At 42.9% G+C, this 21020-nt stretch overlaps 2 protein-coding genes across 2 annotated transcripts in view; both read right to left on the bottom strand.

Moving 5' to 3' along the window:
* LOC141247401 (protein spinster homolog 1-like) overlaps nucleotides 1-7160 on the bottom strand; it is a 63496-nt gene extending 56336 nt beyond the window's left edge. Inside the window, exon 1 of the mRNA XM_073669213.1 lies at nucleotides 6864-7160. Within this exon, the coding sequence (XP_073525314.1) occupies nucleotides 6864-7160 (297 nt within the window). The remainder of the gene's footprint in view (nucleotides 1-6863) is intronic.
* A 3276-nt stretch (nucleotides 7161-10436) lies between these two features.
* LOC141247385 (protein spinster homolog 1-like) overlaps nucleotides 10437-21020 on the bottom strand; it is a 76700-nt gene continuing 66116 nt past the window's right edge. Inside the window, exons 4-15 of the mRNA XM_073669211.1 lie at nucleotides 19455-19665; nucleotides 19203-19268; nucleotides 16389-16525; nucleotides 14995-15146; nucleotides 14272-14341; nucleotides 13546-13688; nucleotides 13302-13454; nucleotides 12099-12288; nucleotides 11745-11810; nucleotides 11456-11554; nucleotides 10522-10696; nucleotides 10437-10477 (exon numbers count right to left, since the gene is read on the bottom strand). Of these exons, the coding sequence (XP_073525312.1) occupies nucleotides 10437-10477; nucleotides 10522-10696; nucleotides 11456-11554; nucleotides 11745-11810; nucleotides 12099-12288; nucleotides 13302-13454; nucleotides 13546-13688; nucleotides 14272-14341; nucleotides 14995-15146; nucleotides 16389-16525; nucleotides 19203-19268; nucleotides 19455-19665 (1503 nt within the window). The remainder of the gene's footprint in view (nucleotides 10478-10521; nucleotides 10697-11455; nucleotides 11555-11744; nucleotides 11811-12098; nucleotides 12289-13301; nucleotides 13455-13545; nucleotides 13689-14271; nucleotides 14342-14994; nucleotides 15147-16388; nucleotides 16526-19202; nucleotides 19269-19454; nucleotides 19666-21020) is intronic.

Here is a 21020-nt window from a genome sequence, read left to right as displayed (position 1 = left end):
CTGACGAACTTCTTATAGTAATGTGCCCATCTTGTAGTAGTTTCCCCATCTTGTAATAATGTCCCCATCCTTGTCTGCATCTTGTAGTAATGTCCCCCATCTTGGTCTTCATTTTGTAGTAATGTGCCCATCCTGGTCCCCATCTTGTAGTAATGTGCCTATGCTGGTCCCCATCTTATAGTAATGTGCCCGTGCTGGTCTCCATCTTGTAGTAATGGCCCATCCTGGTCCCTGTCTTGTAGTAATGCCTCATCCTGGTCCTCGTCTTGTAGTAAAGTGCCCAACCTGGTCCCCATCTTGTAGCAATGTGCCCATTCTGGTCCCCATCTTGTAGTAATGTGCTCATTCTGGTCCCCATCTTGTAGTAATGTGCCCATCTTGATCCCCATCTTGTAGTAATGTGCCTATCCTGGTCCCCATCTTTTAGTAATGTGCCCATCCTGGTCCCCATCTTGTAGTAATGTGCCCATCTTCGTCCCCATCTTATAGTAATGTGCCCATCTTGGTCTCCATCTTGTAGTAATGTGCCCACCCTTGTCCCCATCTTATAATAATATGCCCACCCTGGTCCCCATCTTGTAGTAATGTGCCCATCCTGGTTCCCATCTTGTAGTAATGTGCCAATCCTGGTCCCCATCTTGTAGTAATGTGCCCATCCTGGTCCCCATCTTGTAGTAATGTGCCCATCCTGGTCCCCATCTTATAGTAATGTGACCATCCTGGTCCCCATCTTGTATTAATGTGCCCAACCTGGTCCCCATCTTGTAGTAATGTGCCCATTCTCGTCCCTAACTTGTAGTAATTGCCCATCCTGGTCCCCATCTTGTAGTAATGTGCCCAGCCTGGTCCCGATCTTATAGCAATGTGCCCATCCTGGTCCCCATTTTGTATTAATGTGCCCAACCTGGTCCCCATATTGTAGTAATGTGCCCATTCTCGTCCCTAACTTGTAGTAATGGCCCATCCTCATCCCCGTCTTGTAGTAATACCTTATACTGGTCCCCATCTTGCAGAAATGGCCCGTGCTAATCTCTAACTTGTAGAACATTCAACTGAAAAGAATCACTGACTTTGGCGGCCATCAGGACTAGGCCGGAACAATTATGGGGGCTCTGGTGCCTGCGGGCCGTATTAAGCAGCCTCAGGGGCTGCATGCGGCCCTTGGGCCAAGTGTTTGAGACCCCTGATCTAGACCTAACAGTTTCTTGCCAGCCTTACAAGCATTAAAAGTAAAGTTGGCTACCTCCTGCCACACTTTTAAGCTTATGACTTCCAAAGATTCTAATGGTAAAATACTGACTCCTAAATGTCTCACTAGAGTTTCTTTTGACCCCTATCTTGTAACTACCAACCTCATATGTGCTGCACTTGTGCTGCTAAGAAATACATGCCTCAGGTAACGCCAATCCTCTTTTTTTCGTTGGTAGCTGCTGTTTTTCCAATTTGTTTATTGGAATTCTACTCTTCCATATTAAATCTCTAAAAATATAATAGATTCTCCTGAACCAATATTTCAGAACCCAAATTGGTGCTTTATGAATCATATCACTGATGGACACAGACAGAAGAGGCCCCCTGTGAAAGAACATTATATGGACCCTTTGCTGTCCAATAGCTCATCATAATGCACAATTCCACCTACTTTGAAGGCAGAAATGGGCCCTCTTATCTCTTGGGCCCTTGTGCGGCTGCTCAAGTTGCCTCAATGATATGTCCACACCTGAGTCATATATATTTGTTGCATCAACATCATTTTGATCAAATTAGTTCTTCCTAGTGCCGATAATGGCAATTTAGACCATATCTATCTTATCCTTGTTTGCATACATCTTAGCGCTTACAGAGTGCTGCTGTATTCTTTAGTTTATATATTATGCAGTCAAATCAGCTTGCACCTGTTCACAGTCACTTTATTCTTTTCGGAGGTGCTGGTCAGTTTTCTGGGTTTTTTTTAGCAATTTTTCATACAACTGATCCAACACAGTGATGTGTGTTCAGTTATGAATGGAGAAGGGGAAAATATCGACAACCAATGGCCCCTTTACATGACGTTGGTATAGTCAATTCAAGGTGGGTTGGCCTCCCGCCCCCCTCTTAACTCTAACCCCAAAAACGACAGACATCATGGCTTGGATGTAATTGGCCACAGTGGCCTTTTATTATAACCAAAATAATAAAAACCGTGTTATATATATACTGTATATAGATGCGTTAAGGTCCTTGAAGCTAAGAAGAGTCTGGTGATCCCAATGACACAACTCCACTTACTCCCAGTCGTGAACCTCAAGCTCTGGAGTACCAAGAACCCCTCGAAATGGGGGTTCAGAAACAGTTTGAAACCGCCACACTTGGGACTCGACTTTTTGCCGTGAGTCCCACAAATCACCAGACCCAAATACCACCATACCAATTTATAACCAACTTCAAGGACCCTAAGCATGCATGCTCTTGTAAGAGGGCCGCCTCATCAAAACCTCTAACTCACTAGGAGTCGTCCTATAGCGCTCAGGAGAGGAAAAAATCCCTGTGGAGGAAACCTCTAGGGAACCATGGCTGACAGACTGCCCTTCCCTTGGCCTTAGAAGGATGCTGATCTTAAAGCTTTCAGGCATGTCACAGTTGAACATGTCACAAGATATACAATGATTAATTAGCAAATAAAGTAAAGCATCCCTCCCACTCAGGTTATGGTTGCCTACCGTATGCGAAATTGTCACTATGACCAGTGAATTTTACCAACACAGGGAGGTCGGGTGGGAACTTGCATTCCCTGGAAGTGGGGAAAAGGGACCAGACCACTCCCATGGTGGCCTTATAAGCAGCCCCCACCCTCCCTATACCTGTCCCCACCTATGCCGCACCCCCGTCATGCCGACTTTCTTCCCAATGTCTTAGGCCAGTGCTCCAGCCTTTTCTTGACATTGGTATCGTCAATTCAAGGTGGGTTAGCCCATCGCCCCCCTCTTAACTCTAACCCCAAAACCGACAGACATCATGGCTTGGATGTAATTGGCCACAGTGGCCTTTTATTACAACCACAATAATAAAAACCGTGTTATATATATATATATAGACTTGTTAAGGTCCTTGAATCTAAAAAGAGTCTGGTGATCCCAATGACACAACTCCACTTACTCCCAGGCGCGAACCTCAAGTTCGGGAGCACCAAGAACCCCTTGAAACAGGGGTTCAGAAAAGGTTTGAAACCGCCTCACCCGTGACTCGACATTCCTTTTTGCCCTGAGTGCCACAAATCACCAGACCCAAATACCACTTATAGCCGAGGGATCCATGTCCTGTGGGCACTCCCATACCAATTTATAACCAACTTTAAGGACCCTAAGCATGCCACCATGAGAGTACTTGATAACCTTAAGCACTCGAGACCCCCCTTACTCTAATAAACATCGCCTGCTTGATGCCTCCCGCAAGGTTTATGACCATATATCAATTCCGATATCGTTCAAATTAACTCTGTCTCTCAACCAAAAATCCTCCAAGCCATTCTCCAAGTCAAAATCCCGAATTGACACCCCCTTGTTTTCGGAACCAACCTTGAAACCACCTTGTTCACCTTCCTCTGTGCCCTATTCAGACTCTCCATAGACCTGGCGTTTCGCCAACTCTTGCGGGGAACAATCTCTGACCAGACTGTTATCATCCCCGGAAAAGATGCCCAAAGCCATGAAAAATTGTGTTTAACGTCTCTACTTAGTTCCCTCCACGACCGAACCCCTAAGTCATTACCCCCAACGTGTAATAGCAGTATGTCTGGGGTGCGATTCATACAAACGAACTTAGTCACCTCCTGCAATACTTGATCCAACCCATCCCCCTAAACCCCAGCCAGCATATAACGGCTTTGTCCCTTGAGACGCCGAGTTGCCTTCCATCTCGTCGCACGTCTGCCCGCACGGTGCCTCAATGGACATAGGAGTGGCCCATTATCCAAACCAGTAGAGAGGGACCTAAGCAGAAGACAATATATAATTAAAAACACTAATACACCTTTATCACCAGTTAACTATCGCCTCCGGTCTCACTTACGATAAAATCCGTCTTGATTCCCACCTCCCTATGCGTTTTATGGTTTCTGCGTTCAGGCTGCAGGCCATAGCTTCTGTAGCTGCCCCTATCCAAAAGGAGTGAGAGGCAAAATTGCATGGATTCAATCCCAACTTACTCAGACACCTCCTAAAAATGCTGGTGAATTGGTACTGTGATAAAAATGTTCCATCTTCGTGACACAACAGTGGCCCGAACGAATTCCGCCCCAGCCCCCTGGAATGCTGGAAGGTTTTTTAAGGGCACATCCCTCACCCTCCCACCGCTCCCAACCATACTTTCTTCCCTCTCCCCAGCTGGTCTGTTTTTGAATGTCTCAACCCAAATTCAACCCCTTCTTTTGTTGCAAACACATCCCCTGTTAGAACCCCCCACCTTTTTTCTTATATGGAGCTACCAGCTCCCTAACCAGAAGAGCCTTATCTCATTCTCAGAGCTGCAGACACCTTGCAGTTCTTTTCTGAAACATTCCAGGAGCTTAAACGACACCGGACGTTGACCATCCCTCTGTGCCCACCCCTGACGAAAATCCTTAACTGCCAGCTTTACTAGGGGAGTCTTTATCCGATCCCTAACACCCCTGGTCCTAAAGCTGAATCCCAGGCCAGCGATCAACTGATTTACCTTGGATACTGACCAATCCTCCCGAGCCCCTTCACCTAACCATAGGAGCAGCAAGCCTACTTGGTCTTCGGACAAGCCGTTACCTATACCCCTCCGCCAACCCTCCCACAGCCCCCAAGCTGCTTGATAGGCCTTCTATGTGCTAAGGGATAGGGATGATTTAACTAATGGTTGGGCTGAACAAATACCAACTTCCATATGTGTTGCGGGCACTCGAGCCCCCTCTCCTCTGCCTCTGGGGCCAGCGACCGAAAGCGATCCCACTGGAAACGAGAAAGGGCGTCAGCAATTGAATTCCTTTCACCTTGTATGTGTGAAGATGTTATGCAGGCATTTATTACTAAACAATCCAATACGAGTTGCCTTAACACCCTGATTACTGGTGGAGAACATGCCAGCATATTGTTGACCACCAACACTACCCCCATGATGTAACAGCGGAAACGAATCCGTTTGTTGCGAAATTGCTAACCCTACAGTGTCACTGCCACCATTATCGGAAAAATTTCCAGCAATGCTATGTTTTTTTATGAGCCCTGCCCCCCTACAACACTTGGGCCATTCCTCCTCACACCACTGGCCCCTGAAATAAGCGCCAAAACCTATGCTACCTGCTGCATCCGTGAACAGCTCTAAGTCAACATTATCCATCACCTCCTCCATTATCAAAGAATGCCGTTATACCCTTCGAGGAAGGTGGCCCACACTGACAAATCCTCCTTATGCTCTTTTGACAAGCTAATGTAATGGTGAGGGGCCTTTACGCCCACCGTCACCCCCGCCAACCTTCTGGAGAAGACACGCCCCATGGGCATTACCTTACCTTACATGCAAAATTCAACTTGCCTAACAGCGATTGTGTCTCCCTCAACGTCATCTTTTTTAGCCGCCTAGCCCTTGCAACTTCGGCCCTTAATGCCACCACTTTCTCCTCTGGTAACCTGAGTTCCCACTTCTCTGAATCAATAACGATCCCCAGAAAACAAATACGCGAGGACAGGCCCTCTGCTTTCCCGGGTGCCAGGGGGACACCAAATAGCTCTGCCACCCATTCCATGGCGTGCAATGTGGATTCACACCGCGCTGACTCTTTTGGTCCGAAGCACAAAAAATCGTCCAGATAATGAATGATCGGTTACCCAACCAGACAAGTCCCAGACGACCCATTCAAGGAAGCAACTGAACACCTCAAACATAGAGCAAGGAATGGAACAGCCCATAGGCAGGCAGCGATCTATGAAATATGCTCTGTCCCAGAAACAACCCAGCAGTCGGACACTATCAGGGTGCACTGGCAGTAACCTGAACGCCCCCTCATTGGCCATAAGTTTCCCATCACATTTCCCTCATTTCCTTACCCACGCAACCACTTCATCAAGAGGTATAAACTACGAAACTTAATTCCGCCGCAATGCTGTCGTTCACCGAACTACCCCTCGGATACGAGAGATGGTGGATTAACCTAAATTTATTCGGTTTCTTTTTGGAACCACTACCATTTTCCAACGGTAAATCCTTGAATTCTGCCTAATGCCACTTCCTTTTTTAACTTATCTGTGACTACTGATGGATACTGGTAGGCCGATTTCAAGTTTCTATTGGTAAAGGGAACCTCAACCGAGATGGAAGGGATCCTAAAACCCACCTCAAAGCCTGCCGCCAGCAGCTCCGCTGTTGCCCTATCTGGGAATCTATTTAGAAAGGGAAGCATTTTTGCTAGTTTCACTGGCGTCACTCCATTGGGAATTGCTGGGAGTGGCCCCCCCTCCTTTCTTGAAACATCTATCTGCTCCGTGAGAGGAACTATTACAGAATGAGCAGACGTGCTTGTATCTACACCCAGTACCGAACTTACACTGGCTCTCATTAAATTGCCAGCATAATCCTGACCTCTGCCCACCTGCTTGTCCCGACTGTCCATTATCTTTTCCCCTACTTCCGTGGCCGGGTAACCCGGCCCCGCCTGGTAAACACTGCCCGAACCTAGCCAGGGCCATTACCCTCAACCACAGCCCTATATCCTTCTGTTCCCATCTGTTCGATGGTCTGACTGCCTTTCTTTGCCAAAATTGTTCGTCGTACCTAAGCCAGGTTTTCTCCCCGTATACTCTATATGCCTCCCCTATTGCATCTAGATAGCGAAACATGGCCTAACAGTTCTCCGGTGCCTCTACCCCTATGACACTTGCTAGGATATTGAAAGCCTGCAACCAATTAGAGAAAGTTTGTGGGATTAACCGCCAACTCCGCTTTTTCTCGTCCTCCTTATTATTATCATCACTCTTATTCTTGTCTAAGTTAAACGGCAGGAGGGAAAATATTTTGACGTACTCATCCCTCCAAATCTGCTCTTTCACCTCGTTCTTTAAGTGGGCACCCAGGAGGCCCTCATAGCAGACGTATACCTCGCCCCGTGCCCTATCGTCCAGATGACCCTTATCCTCTTTTTCTTTCATGGTCTGATCTGACATGGGCGCAGGACCTGCTGCTGGTGCCTGAGAAACTCCTTCCCCCTGCCTTACCCCCTCACTCCTCCCGACCCCACCTCCCAATGGGACCAAGGCTGACACTGGAGCCGGTGTTAGACTGTGAGCCTCCAGTGTGGCCGTGCAATTTTTCAAAACTGTGAGCATATTCTGGATACCCAGCCCTTCTTGCGAGGATACAACTTCTGAGGTGGGTCCCACTGCATTCCGTCCTCCTGCACATCCCTCTAACTCGCCCGCAATCTGACTGCACTACACTCTGTGACATTAATATGGGGGGAAATGGACATGACATATGGTAATACTCACCGGGCGTGGGTGCCGCCACACCGACCGGAAATCCAGCATCCAGTCGACCGTCCTGGTCACCCGCTGTTGCCCATCCTGGCGCTGCTGCTCCCGCTGTGATGAAGGCATCAACCGCTGCCACTGAAGGGGGGAGGAAGGGAGGAATCTCCCCGGGGGCCAAGGTGCTGGGCTGGCCTTGAGTAGCAGGCACGTAGGGCTGCGTGAGACTAGCGGGCAGGGGGGACGAAAATGGGACTACAAAAACCTCCCTGCTACACGACCGCAGGTCCTTCTGGTCACATGACTGCATGTCCTGCAGTTCGCGCCGCCGCTGCCTCTCCTGCACTGATGCCACCCACGGCTGCAATGCCTCCTCCAAGGCCAATCCAGGGTGTCGCCTTTCATCGTGGCCGGGTGTGCAAGGCTGTCCAGCCAGCACCTTACCGCCGTGGCCTGCCGGAGCACTTCCTGCCCCATCAGCGCACGCAGGCCCCGCCCACCTCGTGGGCAGAGGCCCGCTCACCGTTGCAGACACCGGCCGAGACGGCAAATTCCTCCCGTCTGGCAGGAGGGGAGGGCACCGGAGGGTCTATGGAGGGGCTCTTCTGCCGGCGCCTGGGTCTTGGGGCTCAGTCAGGGGACAGCCTTACCGGCGACCTAGTGTGACGAGGGCGCCGCACTTGCAGGGACGATGATCCTGGTCCGCAGCCGGTGATCCGGGCCACTTGTTCCTCCAGCCAGCCAGGGGGGTGCTCCATGGCCGCCATCATTAGGGCCTCTAGCAGCTGTTCCACTGACATGATCCAGGTGAGTGAACTTGCATTGTGCCCTGGAAGTGGGGAAAGAGACCAGACCACTCCCATCGTGGCCTTATAAGCGGCCTCCACCTGTCCCCATCCTCCCTATACCTGTCCCCACCTATGCCGCACCACCGTCATGCCGGCTTCAGCCCCACAGTCTTAGGCCAGTGCTCTATCCTTTTCTAGACCTATGTTTGGGCTCCACTTTGTCATGATCCAGAGATGTATACGCACACAGATATTCATACACTCACTGTGCAGATGCACAAGTATAATCACAGATAAGTCATCAGTAATAGATCAGTAGTGCTCCGACTATTGGCACTCCTTCTAATCACCTGTTCGAGGAGATTTATACTGCTGCATTGTTCACTTCAATGGTACAACTTTGCAATATCTTTAAACAGCCACTAAAAGAAAATATGATGCAGGCGAGTACGAACCCACCTGCAAGCTAATATAAACACGAAAGACTCCGCTCTTTGGGTTTGTCTGGTCTACCTCTTTGTGCTTGTGCTGTTGTTACTCTTAGATGCTTCCACTTCACAATGACAGCACTTACACTTCTCCAATGCAGATCCAGCAGATAATACATTTCACAATGTAAATGCAGTATGCTTATCGAGACCCACTGAGCTATTTAGTTTGAGCCATACTATTACCAATGTATATCGATAAAGTTTGCATGGTTGTATTCTTGATTGTATGATCCTAAAAAGCATATTGCAGGCTATTGTTCCCATCTGTAAGCCAGGATGTACTTATCCTGTCAAGTACCATTAATAAAATGTATGTCGGAAAACTGGGAATTCTCACTCAGATTTATGATTGATTACTTCTATAATTCCTATAATAGAGGCTGCCCTGTGAAGATATGTACAGAAGCTCATGTATACTGCTATTTCATTATAGACTATTAACTTCATTCAAGGTGTCAAATATTCAATTTTTATTAATTCATTCCCTATCAGTATGTCTTTGGAGTGTGGGAGGAAACCGGAGTACCCGGAGGAAACCCACGCAAACACGGGGAGAACATACAAACTCCATGCAGATGTTGTTATTGGTTATTTGGTTATTTGAACCTCAGCACTGCAACATAACAGTGCTAACAACTGTGCTACCGTGCTGCCCAAAAGTCTTCAGTGTGGCCCCAATGATGATAGGCCATGTGACGTAGAGATAGGTTGATCCTTGAATACGTCTAACTGCATAAAGTATTTAAATGTCATGTCCAGTAGCGAGAACAGAAACCGAGCCCGGAATCTGTCTCTTGATGCAGTAGGAAACTCACTCTTTGAGTGGGTACATCTGACTGCGGAAAGTTCAGTATATGTCATATCCAGTAGTGAGAACAGAAACCGAGCCCGGAATCTGTCCCTTTTTTCCTGAAGCGCAGGTCATGTGATCATAACATGGAGGCCATTTCATGTCTCAAATGCAAATCTCTGCGGGAAGCAGCTGCAATGGTGGAACTAGTCTGGGGTAATGAGAAAGAAAAGTAAAAAGAGGTAGAGTGTTATTTACAGCAGGAGTGAGAGATGCAAAGCATGCAACATATTTACTTATCTTCACAACTCAATCATATGGCTACAAGAAGATTCCACCAAAAATTACCCAGAACCTTTTTTTCGTTTCACTGTTTTTTTTTAAATACAATTGATACATTCCTGAACACCGTCCTCACAACCAGTAGGGAAGTATGTGACTTTTGGCTAAAAGTAGGTATAGTATTGTCATAATGATGTCCTAATAGCGTCTATTGTGTTTATCAGTTTCTAGCTAATAACAGGTTATGTAGATGTGAAGATGCTGGGTTTTACATTTGCAGATAATAGAGCTAATGCTAATCCAAGGTGGGGCTTTATTTTAATTCTGGAAAAAAAGAAAATAGAGGCAATCCGGCACCATTTATTACTGTCCTTGACTCCCGGACCACTCACTGGAACCATCCGACACACAGGAACCATACAAAAAAATCCATTAATAGCAAAGATTGAAAGGTGGCACTCACCGTCCCGTAAAAAAAGTTTTATTCAAACTAAATTAGTAACATGGATGCAGGAGGATCTGAGAAACATGGAGGATGACTGCCGTTTCACATCAAACTACGCTTCAACGGGTCCTAGTACGGTTGAATTTAGTTTGAATAAAACATTTTTTTACGGGATGGTTAGTGGCACCTTTCAATCTCCTCTATTATTTTTTTTAATTCTGCAAGATACATGAGAGGATAATGAACATATTTCTATACGCACCTTCAGACTCCATCTCTGCTTGCTTACGATCATTTTCAAAAAAGAGGGCAGTTGCGAAAAAGAAACCTCCTCCAATCACCACCACAAATGGACAAGTCACCATAAGGGTGTACTGGAGACTGTGGAACTGCCATAGAGCAGATTTTGCTTTTCCTTTTTTGATGAAGTCAGATATCTATAGATATGAAGAGATTAATAGTTATGCATGGGATGGATAATAACTTTCATACATATAAATACATGCACACATTTACCCGGACAGCAGCCACTGGATACTTGTTAGGAGATGTGGTGGCTAGAAAGGTCATGGAAGGATAAGGTGCCTCACTATGGATAGTGGAGGAGCTCCCATCCGCCAGACCACAAACACTGGCTCCAATTCACTCAGCCTCAGTGCTGCAAGTTGTCAGGAGACAGGATTCATGTGGCCTCCTCCTACAGCAGATAATCTGACATAGCGCCAGGTCATCTTGTCTTTGGAGGTCTCTTGTCATGACCACAAGATTAGAATAGTTTGCTTGTGTATACAGTAGGTTCTATTTGTTTTCTGTCGGGGCACTGGATTTGTACTGGATTTGTACTGATTCTGCATATTTCTACTGATTGTATGCAGCCTACAGATGTAGCAATAGTCAAACGACCATTTATTACCCAATGAACATTGATGTACAGGAAACAAAGTTCCATGCGTTCATTTTGCTTAATGCAGCCACCCCAATACAAAGAAAATCAGTGTCTGTTTTACAGTAATTGCAGAAGCACTATGCACACCTGTGAAAGATAATTTTACACCTGCTACATCTATATATTCTGGGTGCTGTATGCAGACATGGAGGCCACAACAAATAATACTGCTTTACACAAGGTTCTGTATCAATAAGACCTCATGCTAAAATGTTCATAAGCCATTCCGGAAGCAATAACATCTACTTACCACTCCGATGAGATAGGGGCTCTCAACTTCTTCCAGCAGGACAGGCACCATATTCGCTATGGCCTGTGCTGTAGAACGTCTTGTGGGAGACACCACATACTGAAACAATAGGATATTCTGAGTAAGTAGAGCGAAGTCACAAAACCCAACAAAACAAGAGAACTTGGACAAAGTGACCAGATATAAAAATGAAAATCTTTGAGACATAAGTAAACAGCTCAGTCCGCAAGGATAGGCCTTTACTAATATAATTTCAGCTATGATAAGTCTAGCATTTTTCTTTACTCACCAGGTGGATGTCAGCCGCAATGGAGAAGTTCATGGAAAGTAATATCTCTACGATGACTATAAAGACCTGCAGAAAGATAAAAACATTATATATCTGTCTGTCTCTATATATGCATATCTATATATACCTTTGTGTATTGAAAGCTTCTCCATACTGGGATATGAGATACGCTATGTGCACAATACTATAATAACATTAATTCTTTTGCTTTTTAATCTATTTATTCACTCTAATTTCCAAACATTTAAAGACCGTCCCCACCATATACCGTAACCATGATATCTAGAGCTCAATACATCAGATTTAATATAGACCCAGTAAATGGATTACAGCAATCTGTAAATCAGGACTTACATAAGTGGCCACAAGATTGAAATCTGCAATAAACAGCGCCAGAAACAAGAAAATGGCGGAGATCAGCAAGCCAACTCCACAAACGATTGGGTCCGCACAAGGGTTATATTTCTTGTATCTGTTAGCTATCTCCACTCCTGCTACAATTCCAAAGGCGCTGGAGAAGACTGTAAGTATGCCGGAAATCAGGCTGCAAGGAAATGTGATACAGAGATTAGTAAAGGAACTCCAAGTAATGCAATATAAATGATGGAATGCTCCAACTAATGTATCTTCTTCAGAGAATTGGTGTTTGAACGTTCTCCACTGGTACAATGCCATATTTGTACTAATTATCTCTAGATTAGCCTTCAAGGTCCCAACTTTAAGAGAAGTCATTGTGATAATCTGCGGCACATACCTAAAACTAACTTTTTAACATTTTAATGGCATGAGATGTGTTGAATGTTTAGTTGAGATATATTTGCCAACTCTAGCAGAGACTTTTTGAAAAAGGTAAGTCCTTGTGAATGAGTTGACAAATCTCCAGGGCTTAGTATAAGTCTTCCAAAACCTCCCACAAAGTTGATTTTTAAGTGACTTAAAGCTTCAGAGGCTTCAGAGGCAGCCAAATGCAATTCCAAGGAGGGTGAGGAAGGTGTCAATGGATGGAGGAAAGTGGTCTAAAATGGAGGCACGGCTATATGAGAAAAATTTCTGTGGCACACTCTGAGCCGTGATTGCCCCTCTGGAGTGCCGATTCTGAAAAGATGGCAAGTATGAATTGAAATTTGTTATAACATGGTAAGTAAGAAATTGGAGAAAAATTTACTATGACAGGAGTTCTTTACACCTATCTTTATAAGAAATCTGTTGAAATAAGTTATGCCGAATTTATTAAGATGCAAACTCCTTGTTAAAAGTTTGCCATATGTATGGCAGTTAGTGTGCCAGAAAATCAAATATGCGCCAGCCAAGTTCTCGTGTAAATTATAGTAAATTTGTTACGTCATGGGCATCCATGCCCCCTTGCTTTGTGTGTATATTTGGAAGCTGCTCATGGCAGAAAAAGAGAAAAAGTTGACAATTATTGAGCAAATATGACATCCACCATAATATGTGACTTTTTGTTAACACCAGGAAACTGGTCTGGCATAGAGAAAATATTATATCACCAACAACCCTCTCCAGTGAAAGTAAAATTAAGGTTTGATAAACTTGTACCTGTCATGATAGTTGCACACTTCAGTCTGACATGGCACCTTTTGTTGGATGACAATCCGTGTTTGTATCAGGAAAGAAGGAGCCCAGAACTCAATGGCACTAGCTACAAATTTTACACTCATAGTCCCAAGAGTAGAAAGTATAAAACTTTTGCTGCAGAGAATGAAAAAGGAAGAAACATGTCAATAACACAGAAGTCTGAGGGTAAATCAGCAAAAACACTCACTACACAGAAAACACTCACTTATTTAACAGCTGTTTCAAATCCATCATCCAACTATTACAGTTTGTTAATTCACTATTGTTCCAGTCAAAAGCTTCTCTGGGAGGTTCCTTGACAAAGCTGATAGTTAGCAGGACTGCTATAAGGCCCAGACCAGGGGTAACCTGTGTCACAGAAGAGAGACATAAGAGGCATTATATGTTATATACAGTGGTATCACCACATAAAGACAGTGACCACAGTCTAGTTTAAAGGGAACTTGTGTTGAAAATGGTATCTGATCTCCATGCAGGATGTTATAGAGCAGGAGGAGCTGAGCAGATTGATATACATTCTTGTTAAAAAAGTTTCAGTAAAACTCGCATTATATTTATTGAGATCCATATTAGTATGTATATAAGTCCAGTGGGCGGTCCTAATCAGTGATTGATAATCTTGCCCGTATAACTGTGCATGCACAGATAGCTGTCAGTCACGTAGTAGGACCGCCACTGGACTCCTTACATACAACCACCAGGAATTTCAAAGAATAAAATGCAAGTTATACTGAATCTTTCCTAACATACATTTATATCATTCTGCTCAGCTTCTCCGCTATACTGTGCTGTCCGCAGATTAGACTGCATGTACAATGTAAGGTTACCTTTAGTAAACTGTGGATACGGAAGTAGTTCCATTAAGACTGTATAGGGATTATCTTTAAAATTTAGAGATTATCCACAAGAATCCCCCAGGTTTAGTACTTACCCGAAAGGCCCAGTGCCAGTCACCACCTGCTGCGCTTGTCACTTTAGACCCAATAGTGTATCCAAGGCCACTGTTATACAAACAAGAAACAAATTGGTCATCATTTCAGAACATTATATCTATATAGTACTGTGAAAAAGTCAGGTGGGGTAGTAGAAAAACAGCTGCGAAATAAGAATGCTGTACAAGAAATAGAAGTGTAAACCCACTCTCTTCCAATCTAGGAGATTTCAGGTGAACTTCCTGCAGCATGTGTAGGTTGTTTGTAAAATCCCATCCATATCCATTGTACATTTGCAATTAATTGATGGTGCTGAATCCTTATGGGAAATCCACAGCAAATCAATCCACCATGTCTAAACTTACTGTTAGGGTATGTTCCCACAACGTCTTTGTACCACTGGCAGAGTTACTAGGCGAGGCCACTTCCTGAAGAGGCTTCATTAGTGGTTCTTGCCCTCTTTATTTGTGGTTGCTCTACCACCAGAGTTTTTTCTTTTTATTTTACACTATAGTGGCAAAATCACACAATGACTATGTTACTTCATAGTTTCCAAACCAGAAGTTACAGAACACTGAATATGTGCACAGCAATGTTGTTTTCACATTGCTGTGCACTATCTTCATTTTTAGCAGCGGTTTTGAGAATCTTTTTCATGTGGATTTCAGGAGGAATCTGCCTGATGAAGAAGCCATTAGCACATGTTCAGGTAACACACTTACCAGCCAAGAGGTGCAGTGAAATAATAGATGGAAAGCATGCGGCTGCGCTGTTCTGCCACAAACAGGTCAGCAATGATTGAAGGGGCAATTGTGGAAAAGCTTGCCTCCACGGTTCCAATCAGCCCTTTTATTCCCAGAAAAAGTGGAAAATTCTGTGAAAACATAAAAAAATATTCAGTTAATCTTTCAGGAACTTTTCTTAACAACTGCCTACTTGGTTCTGAAGAGGTATGGGAGTAGGTGTTTGAGGAACGTATTGAAAAAGACATTAAATCCACAAGTCATCATTTAAAATGTAACGGTCATTTTAACTTTTGTTTCATAAATTAAAATTATAAGACCAGCTAAATGTGGCCACCAATGGTGACAGTCACAGTTCTCTCTACTAGAATTAATGTATATAACAAGCAATGAGAGTTCCAATAAAACGTAACCTTTAATTCAAAATGATAAAGAGTCGTGTTCAAGAACACACAAGTATATATAGACAAAAAGGTGTTAAAAGGAATTAATGCTGATGTGCATACATTCTGGACCATACAGGATAATAACAATAAAGTACCCACAGCGACAACAGTGCATGTTAAAAAGCCGGAAAGGTCTCACCCGTCTCCGCAGTAATATTGATCAAACAAGTGCACTGCCACTACATTTAAGTGTATGGGAAGCATAGACAAATTCTTGAGATATGAGAACTTGGGACCTCTTTTTTATTGATTGGGTGCAGAGGGGTAACTGTGATGCAAGACCCAAAAATTATGCATTGAATAGCAGATAAATGATTTTTGGAGGGATAACCCCTGTAAGGCCACTTTCACGCATCAGTATTTTGGACAGTAGTTTGCATAAGTACTTGTAAAAAAAAGTCAGGAACAGAACATAAAGTCAGAAAAAGTATAACAGATAGATTTGTAACTTTTTCCCAGTTTGTCGCGCTCCTGGTTTTAGGTTACAAAATACTGATCTGAATACTGACAAGTGAGAGGCCTACAGAAGATTTCCCATTCAGTAGTGTGAGGGCGCCATGTGTCCACCCTTACAAGAGCCATAACAGTGGCCATATTAGTTGAACTAAGTTTTCTGAGAAAAACAATAGCAACAAAGGGCAGAGAAATAGCAATATGGCTTTGTTCACATCACTGTCACAGTTTTCATTGTAAACGGAAATCTGTCTCATGATGGACTAGGCGAGGTCTACCACATTACTTATGATATCCAATATTGACTTGGCTGTAAGAAATACTATTTTTCCCTCCAAAAAACCCTGAAACCGGCTCTAAAAGGATGTGACCTCAGCTTTAAAATAATAGATTTACTATGTTAGTGTTGCATCTGGAGAAAAAACATCTACGAAGATTATAAGCTTCTACCGAATCAGCTTATGTTCTACGTACCTCGTTGGGAATGAAGGAAATGCAGAGGTTCACGACTGTCCAGAAGGACATCCCTGCACACATTATGTTCTTCCTGTTACAGCGGTCACCCAGGTATCCAAAGACTTGATGAGCCAGTACATAGCTGATGATGGAAACTGAAGGGGCGAGGGGAAAAAAGATGTCTTTGTAACAAATTATCACTTAACCCCTTATCACTTAACATAGACGTATCAGGGCTTTTTTTTTCAAGACAAGTTGTCTTTTTGAATAACACCATTAAATTTACCACATAGTATGCTTAAAAAAGGATAAAAATCCAACTGCGGTAAAATTGTAAAAAACGCAATTCTGACATTGTTTTTTGGGAATTGTTTTTACGGCTACAATGATCTGGCATCATGATTCTTCTTGTCAGTACGATTATGGCAACGTCCAGTTTTTGTAATAGTTTAAGTGGTGAAAAAATATGGACATTTTTTGTTTTAAATTTTTTGATTGTTTTGCCATTTTCCGAGACCAGTAACATTTTCATTTTTCGGTTGATGGAACTGTGCAGTGTTCATATTTTGTGGGGGAAAACATCATTTTTATTGATATCATATTGGGATAGATATGACATTTTGATCGCTTCTTACAGCATTTTTGGATTTTTTTTTCTGTATATAGTGTTTACTGATCGGGTTATTTATTTTATATTTTGATAGATCAAACCTTTATGGATGTGTGATATCACATATGTGCATTTTTATTTAACAAAAATGTATTTTTAATGGGGGGAAAGAGGGAGTAATTCGAACTTTTGTTTCTTTTTTCATATAGTTTAAAACTTTTTATTTTTACTGTATTTGTTAGTCCCCTTAGATAACTAGAACCTGCAATCATCAGATCACTTGTACTATACTACAGTATAAAAAGCAGACCTTTTTTGCTGTATACAGGAAAATAAAAGGTCTCCTTTGAAGTTCAGCTCTCTGCTGACATTAAGGTCTATAACAGATCCCCACCCCCTGACTGTCTTACCAACCCATAGGCTTCTTCACAGGACAGCGTATGGGCGTATAGAATGATGCATCACCATGCCATTCCGTTGTTAATGCCGCTGTCAGAAAATGACACAGGTATTTAACAGGTTAACCGCTGAGGGCGGACTCGTCTCCAATCACAGCTGTTAGGGCTCATACGCATCTGTGTATAAATTGAACTAGTGCAATCCGGTAGAAAATCGCACTCTGACTAATGTCATTCACTGATTCTGTGCTCATCTGTGATTTTTTTTTCTCAGCTCAGATCAGACTGAGAAAAAAATTGCAGCATGCTGCGAGTGCGGAAAAGAAAAAATCACACAGCAAACGAACCAGGCACGTGCTTTCTGATTTCTACGCACCCAACTCATAGGCAACCTGGCTTTTTATCAACCGAGTACAGTAAATTCACAGCGTGAACCATCAGAATAGATAGATACAAAGATGTCAGTGAGCTATATAATTAGTGCAGTGCGTCTGTAGATTACTGTCCATGTATTTAGCTAATAAATATAAAACTAAATGAAAAAAATAGCATGGAGTCCCCCTTATTTTTTATACCCAGCTGAGAGAAAGCAGACAGCCGGGGGCTGGGGTTATTATTCTGGGAAGAGGCCAATATCCATGAAGCTTCCCAGCCTTTTAATATCAGCTGCCTACATAGTCCATATTGGTTATTAAAAAGGGGGGACCCCACAAAAAATTATGTGGGGTCCCCCCTATTATTAATAACCAGCTACTAATATCAGCCCACAGCTGTCTGCTTAGCCTTTGCAGGTTATTAAAAATAAGGGGGACCCAATGTAATTTTTTTTTCGCATCTTCCTTTTTAATAACCAGTAAAGGCTACGTAGACAGCTATAAGTCGATATTAATAGTCTCGGAAGAGCCATGTTTATTGCCCCCTTCCCACAATAATAACACTAGCCTGCAGCTGTGTGCTTTCCCACAGCTGGTTAGTAAAAATAAGAGTGATCCTATGCCATTTTTTTTTTTAAATAATTATTCATTTAATAAGATTAAAAAGGCTAAACACCCTTTAGTTCCACATGAAAGGCACTAAAGGGTGGTAGTTTATTACATGTAGGGGTCTTGTGACAATGAATATCTACAGGACATCTATCCTATTTATTCTATCTGTTCTATCTATATATATCGGTATATAAGATTGTTTTATTACTTAGAAAACTAGCTTTAAATGACAGACAGTAACTGTATGTAAAAGCTGATGTTAAAAATGCATTGCATACGGATGTCATAAAGGGGCTACTTGATAAAAATCTCATTGTACTCGCATGACACTCGTCCTACTTTCCTGGAACAACTTTGGAGCAATTTTATTTACGCTGATGCGTGCGAGCCCTTAGGCTACGGTCACACTATCAGTATTTGGTCAGTATTTCACATCAGTATTTGTAATCCAAAACCTGGATTGGGTCAAAAATGCAGAAGTGGTGACGCGTTCCTATTATACTTTTTGTCTATTTGTTCCCTCCTGGTTTTGGCTTACAAATACTGATGTAAAATACTGACCAGATACTGATAGTGTGACCGTAGCCTTTAGAGGCACGCTCTGTGTGTCACAGCTATTATCTGCCGGGAATATCCTGCTCTATACACCCGCTTTCATCTTGCTCCATACATGTACGGCGGATGTCAGTAATAGGTTAAAGGGTCATGAGATCTTCCAAAGTGGATCATTTTGACACTGAGATGTTATCAAATTTGAGTCAGGGATTTGATATCAGTCCTCCTTCTAATGGCATCTTTCATGGTGACTTACAGAATATAATTTGATATTGACATTTACCTATGTTCTGCCATCCAAGTCCACTGTCCTCTATTATAAAGGCGCTTGGCAGATATGGCCTCACCCCTACAAGAACAAGAGAAGAGCACAAATGATCATTTGTAATTAGAGAACTGTAGTACTTTTTTTAATAGGCTTCTCATATGCCCTGAAGAGTCAGACAGTCGTGGTGCTATTATAGACACCTTCACAGCTACAGGCTTAAAAAATCTTCCCCCCAGACGTAAAACCTTTTACCCCTCCTTCACGTACCTTTGTCAATAAAGGAATTCATGTAGATTACTAGATTTGTGTAGGACAGAATCAATATAGTAATGATGGAGCGTACGTAAGAAATTACACTCCGGCCATTTGTGTCCTGCCTATCAAGTCTAGCTTTTTCCTCATCCTCATCATCAAACATCTGTATGACAGTATGAGTGCATTTCTGGAGAGATGCCATGTTAACAGAGCCCTGTAAACACTGGAGATAGACACAGAAAACGGAAAAAACATTTAATTACTCTCATCATCATCAATTATATAAAGTACAGAAAGTCTGATAGTCCAGTAATAGAAGATAACCTGGACTGGCCTACAAAAGCTGGTGCCATGTAATAATGTTATACTGCGCTATTTTCCTAAAGACCTTGGGGTAACAATTGTTTAATATTTATCTCATAAATCAATAATGCACATGATTTGTAATATATCTTATCACATAAATCAGTCTCTTTCTCCTCCTGGACTGATCTTTCATTAAAAAAAAATGTAATTCACCAGTAAAATCTGTATTCAGTGAAGACAGATTTTCCCATTACTGAGAAAGGAAATGGCAGATACTACAGATAAGATACTATGTAAATGAGATGAATTAGAACAGAAGAGCTGGAGACAGATATCCTCCTTCTCCTCCTTCTTCTCTACATAGAATCTTATCATTGGCAGCTGCCATCTCCTATCTCAGTAATGGGAAAATCTGTCTTCACTGAATACGGATTTTACCAGTGAATTGAGAATTTTGAAAATGAAAGATCAGCCCAAGAGGAGAAAGAGACCAATATCTTTTATAAGATATATTACAAATTTTCTTAATTTCATGCGCACTATTGATTTATGAGATAAAAATTAAAATGATAACTACACTTTGAGCGATTGTTAATCTTACCTCTATTACCAAGAGGTAATACCAAGGCAAAGGGGATGACTTCCCGAAAATCAAGGCTTTAATTTGACCGTGAGTGGATCAGTGGTCGATTATGTGCTTTGCAGCTCCACTCATTCTAATGGGAGACGAAGACCAGCCGACCATTAATTCCATTAATGCCAGATTACTATAATGTGACTATACTGTACTGTGTATGGATAATTCCAGGCCTGGTAATCCAGAATGGGTTATCTGTCTATAATAACCTGCAGGTCGTGTCTCAATGTCGGAAGTCCACTCTGACAGAATAGTGAAAATGTGCACCCAATCAGCAGCCACTGATTGGCTGCAGCAGTTACATGACATAATACTGTCCCATGACTACTGGGAGACACAGTGCCAACATTATAGGAACGGAACCAGTCCAAGAGCTGTTGAGTGTTTTACTTGTATATTGTGCACTCAAGCTGTTAAGAGGGGTTGTCCAGTTATAGACAACCCATTTAGTCACTAGAAAAAGGTTAGACTTACCTTGTTCTCTCCACAAGAGGGCGCTGACAATTCCAATCACTTTTTAAAACTCTCTATACTGTAGTAAGTTTTGCAACACAAGTTGTGAGTGCAATACACAAGAGAAAGTGACTGGGACCAAGGCTTCTCCCATTGTCATAAGCGGAGGCTGATTGTGACAT

This window comes from Phyllobates terribilis, unplaced genomic scaffold (assembly GCF_046119375.1).
Source record: "Phyllobates terribilis strain yellow unplaced genomic scaffold, ASM4611937v1 Scaffold_2__4_contigs__length_985480577, whole genome shotgun sequence".
Classification (NCBI taxonomy): domain Eukaryota; kingdom Metazoa; phylum Chordata; class Amphibia; order Anura; family Dendrobatidae; genus Phyllobates; species Phyllobates terribilis.
The sequence above is the reverse complement of the archived record's forward strand: the minus strand, read 5'-3'. Positions and strand labels throughout refer to the sequence as shown.